This window comes from Myotis daubentonii, chromosome Y (assembly GCF_963259705.1).
Source record: "Myotis daubentonii chromosome Y, mMyoDau2.1, whole genome shotgun sequence".
Classification (NCBI taxonomy): domain Eukaryota; kingdom Metazoa; phylum Chordata; class Mammalia; order Chiroptera; family Vespertilionidae; genus Myotis; species Myotis daubentonii.
Genome location: NC_081862.1, coordinates 13,617,611 through 13,622,682, shown reverse-complemented (window position 1 = coordinate 13,622,682; position 5,072 = coordinate 13,617,611). Strand labels below are relative to the sequence as shown.

The 5,072-nt window shown below is 53.2% G+C and overlaps 1 protein-coding gene across 1 annotated transcript; it reads right to left on the bottom strand.

The window, feature by feature from the left end:
• Window positions 1-1,833: 1,833 nt before the first annotated feature.
• LOC132225526 (melanoma antigen preferentially expressed in tumors-like) lies at window positions 1,834-4,788 on the bottom strand (the record flags this gene model as incomplete). The annotated part of the gene is made up of 3 exons (XM_059680622.1): window positions 1,834-2,389; window positions 3,487-4,092; window positions 4,478-4,788. Coding segments are annotated over 3 exons (1,473 nt in total), but the record flags the coding sequence as incomplete, so codon positions are not given.
• Window positions 4,789-5,072: the final 284 nt, after the last annotated feature.

Genomic DNA, 5,072 nt, shown 5'->3' with positions numbered 1-5,072 from the left:
TTTGGGGGGTGGGGAGCTCACCGACTGTTACTGAGACTTCAGCATTTTCTCTTCCCACTCGAAGAAGCAGAGTGTGCCTGGCCAGTGTGGCTCAGTAGGCCTATGAACCAAGAGGACATAGTTCAATTCTCAGTTGGAGCAGGAGCTGGAGTTTATGCCTGGATCCCCAGGTGGATGTGCAGGAGAAAGCCAACCAATGATTTTGTCTCATTATTGATGTTTTATCCATCTCTCCCTCTCCCTTCCTCTCTGATATCAATAGGAAATGTACTAAGAAACGGAAAAATGAGCTCGTAGGATGATGGACCCAAGCTAGAAGATTGGAAGGTAGAAGAAAAGAAAGGAATGGCAATAAAAAGAGAACGAAGGGCCAGGTGCTGTATGTGACAAGCTAGGAAGTTGCTGACACCCAGCAGAGAGCAGCAAGCACATGAGTGGCTGGCACTGAATGAGAGGCAGTAGAAGGAGAAAAAGCAGGACTGACTTCCTCACAATTAGGGAGACATACAGGCAAATGGAGCCCTGCCCCTGGGCCTGGATGTGTGGCCTTCTCCCTAGGTGCTCCTCTGGCAGGCCACTCAGTGAGCAAACTGAGACAGCCTAGGGCCAGAATGCAGTGGCAGGTGGGCAGGGAGCCTATTCCTTCCTGGCCAGCTAACTGTCCACTGACTGTGGGATCCAACAGCACACTAGGACATCTCCCCTTCACTTGGTTGTATTGACCCTCAGGGTGGCCCTCCATACCCCCATCTCCCCGGGGTGACCTTCACCTGTGTCCACTTAAGTGCTCTCTGGGAACTGGCTTGGGGTTGTCCACTCTTCAGACCCGGGGCCTGTCACTGGCTCAGAGTTGCTTTACCACCTCCTTGATTAATGGGAAGGAGGATCATGAGGGGAAAGTATTCCAACATTAGACCATCGTCTACCAAAGGATGTCCTATTCTTAGGACAGGACACAGAGCAAAGCAGAGGTTTATTCCAGCTCAGTATTTTGCTGAAAAGAATGTAAATGTGTTTACAGGAACTTGAATTCAAGAAGGGGCTGGATCCAGGGGAATGACAGGCATGGACTTGTGAGGCCAGGGCTCTGGCTCCCTGGCAGGCTGATGTCCCTTTCAGTACTGGGGGCCTGACTTGTGCACAGGGAAGCCCTACCATGGAGCAGACACAGGCCAGAGATGGAGGCTCCCAGTGGGGAGGAGTGTTTGAGTCCAGGGACTGGACTAGTTACCCGTGATGGCCCCAGAGTAGTTGTACCTCGGTGGTGCTCACTGGAAGCCACTTGTTCCAGTCCCTGTGGACGCAACAAGTGTGCGCTGACCCACTGAACAGTCACAGAGGTGAGTAGGTACCGGTGCACCAGAAAGAACCCACCAAACCAAAAAGGATAAATGGTGATGTGATCTCCTGGAATCAACCTCAACCAGCCTAATGTCTGCGCATCACAAGGCTCATGCCTTCTTACTTGGCCAGTAACTGCAGGTGGGAGAGTTGGGCTAACATGTCATTGAGGACATCAGTCTGTTAACATCCAGTTCTCTTTATTACTGACATTTATTCACAACCATTCAAGCAAAGGTAATCACCGCATCTACCACCCAAGCCTCAATCCCTCCCCCTGAGAGATTCAGGTGCATATTTCTAACTCCTTAGGACAAATCTCCCCAAAGAAACCATCCAGTCCCCTGTGAGCATTTCCCCCCAACCCTGAGTAGCTGTCTGAAACTGGCTGCTGTGTTCCTGAACGGTACACTTATGTCTGGGCTTCAGTGCCCAAGTGCCCAGAGTAAAGCCTATGAGATGTGCACCCAGCTAGACACTCAAGCAACAGGATCACAGAATGGGAGTTGGGTCATGGAAGGTTCTACAGCCACAGTGAGGACAGGGGTAAGCACAGAGCCAGACCATGCCGGGCCGACCCAACTCCTGCAGCATATGCTTTAGCACAGCATGCATCTGGGCAAGTCGGCCCAGGTTGATGTAGCTGCTAGTTTCCTCATAACTCTCCACGGGCGCCGCATAAATCACGCAACTCAGCTTGCTCAGCCCGACAACGTGGCGAAACAGGTCCTCCAGGACGGTCATGGAGATGGGGTTTTCACAGAAACTTAGGGTTGTGAGCTGGGAGCAGTGGCTCAGGGCTGGCAGGATGTCCAGGAACTGGTGGTCCATGATCCCACACTCATCCAAGTCCAGGTCCTGGAGAGTGGGGGAGGCTCTCTCTAAAAGAAATTGGAGTGACCGAGAACTGATAATGGTCAGGTTGAGCCCACTGAAACTCAGGCTTTTCAGCTGGCTGACATTCAGATGCTGGGAGAGATGTCTAAAGTCTCTTTCGAAAAGCAGGCAGTTAGTGATGGACAGGGTCTCCAAGGGGCTCTTCAGGCACCTGGGGAGACATAGAGCAGTTACATGTGGGAGATGGACCTGGTGAGCAGAGGCAGGTGAGGATAATGCAGGCCTTCAGGGTAAAGAGGCCCATGTCACCAAAGCCTACAGTGTTCCGGATGATGATCAAACCCAGGATGTTGCACAGTGAAAAGTGACATTCAAGTCCGAGCAAATTTGAGTGGCATCTTTCTCCATCTGTTATCTGCTCCGTGATGGATTCAACTGGATGAAACCTCACACACTCCATTTACTCATCCGTCAAGTGGAGCACATCATACCCTCCAGCCCAAACACACAGGTGTTGTGAACATAAAGGTGGGAGGAGCTCAGAAAGGAGCCTGCCCCAGGGTCTGAAGCAGGAGGCAACCAGTGCATTTTAGTATTGGAGACATGTCCTGAATTGCCTGCAACTGGGGCTTCCTTCCAGCCACAGCCTAGACCCCTGTCACCACCATCACTTAGCCCAATGAGGCCTCTGGCAGATGTGCAGAAAGGGCTAACCTGGGCACAGTCAGGCAACATCCAGCGAGGGCTGCCACCCTCCAGGAACTTAGATCACTGCATTGTCTACAAACCACCTATCCCATTTCGTAATGCCTCCCTCCTGAATCCTGCATTTACCACGCATTCCGTTTGCAAGAGCCTATGGCAACCCTTGGCAGACAGGTGACTGAGGCAGGTTTGGAGTGAAAGGCTGCCATGGCCAAATCTCTAAGTGCGGAACTTAACCCCTGAAACCTCACCTCTGATTGGCTTTCCCCTTGTCATTGCAATCCTCACTTGGTTCTATTGCATCATTTTCCCTTCAACACCACTTACAAGGATGCCCAAAGCTACCATCCCCTGGCCCGAATTCCTAGCAAGGAGTCCCTTTAGTAGCCTCTGTCCTAGTGCATACGTCCTACCTTTATCTGGGGGGTTATGTCACAACATGCAAGGTGACAGAGCGGTGAACAAGACACTGACTGTGTGGCCCGTCTAGTGGCTCAGGCACTCTAGCACTGCTGAGGGACGGCACACAGGAGAGCCCGTCACTGTGCACTGAAGTGGAAAGGGACTCGCTCTGGTCCGCAGGGAAAGCTCGCCACCCCTCACCTGAGGATTTCATCCAGGTGGCCTCTGAGGATGGAGACATCGTCCAAATTGAGCTCCTGTAGGTGGGGCAGGTTGAGGAATTGAGAGGTGACCAGGCCAACACACTGCTTCTCCTGCTCCAAGGTGGTGTGAGAAGACGTGAAGACGTGGGAGAGCAGGAACCGGCGCAGATTGCCCATCTGGCCCAGGTAAGGAGCGAACTTCCTCAGAGTGGACAGCTTCCAGGTACAGTTTACCTCCAAATCCTGGACAGAGTCCAGCTGCACCATATCCAGGATGTTAGTGTTTTGCTTCGACATCGCAAAAACCTTCAGCTTCTTAGAGCAAAGGTGCAGCAAACCTCTCCTCTCGCTGACTTTCTTAATCAGGTAGCTGAGGGACTCATCAAGGACACCTTTCTTGAGGCAAAGGTCTATTAACACCTCCACGGGGGCCAAGGGTGGATTTGGCCTGGCCCTTAAGCTGTGTACTTTCCTCCTATTCCTCATGGGCTGCAGGGCCTCAGGCTCCAGCAGTGAGCACACATGGGCTCTGGTACCTGCCCACACCATCCAGAACTCCAAATGAACTCTCTTCTGTAAATTAAGCACCTGCAGTTTACATCTCCTGTGGAGAAAATAGGAGATATGCTGGGATGCATTAAGATAACAATGAGTAAGACCATGAGCTAGGCATCTGGGCAGCTGGGCCAGACACCGCACTGGACTTTGACTCCATGCCCCAGGAATCAACTGCTCCTGGTGCTACTGGGATCCTTCATGGTCCCCATTCCTGGTACCTTTAGGTGCCACCAGGAAGGAGTGGGCTCGTGTCCCTTCGGTCACCCTCGACAATTTCATCAGCCGTATATATCCGAAGCCTGTTCCTAGAATGACCCTAGCAGTGGCTCCAAGGCCTGCCTCAGCTCTCCCTTTGGCCCTGCCCACTCCCAGATCCCAGCTGTAACTGCTCAGATCCCCAGGGTGCGACCCGGCTACTGAATCCCCCATACCTGGGTCGAGGGTCCTGGGCAAGCATGGCATCGAGTCCCTCGAGCACAGCCTGCAAGATATCCTGGTAAGACTGCCGATGGTTCATCAGGGCCCCCAGAGGGAGGCAGGGGAAGGGCCAAGCCTGCACCATGGCCTTCAGGACTCTGCTGTGCTTCCCAGTGAAGGCTGTGATGAAAAGAGGTGGGAAGAGCTCCATAGGAAGCCACTCCAGAGCAGCGATGGCCGAGGCTTCATCCCGCAGCAGGCTCTGACATGCCAGTTCCAGGAGTCGGTGTGGAGCTGGGAGGCTCATCCCCATGAAGCTGCTATGAAAGAGATCCTGGGAGACAGCCGGGAGCAAGGCATCTTGTCAGGCTGAGCATGAGCAACCCCGGTCCTTCTCCCTTCAGAGGGACCAGCTGAGGGCCAAAGGCACTGCTCTGGCAACAACTGGAGCACCCCCAATTTACCCCAACTCCGTTTTCTGCTTAGGGTTGCAAATCCACTCAGCCCTGCCTCTACTCTGCCACTGGAAGGACAAGAACCAGGCACCAAGGAGGGGTGAGATGACCACTGGACCCCTCCCGCATCTGCCCACTGGCTAGCTGCAAATCT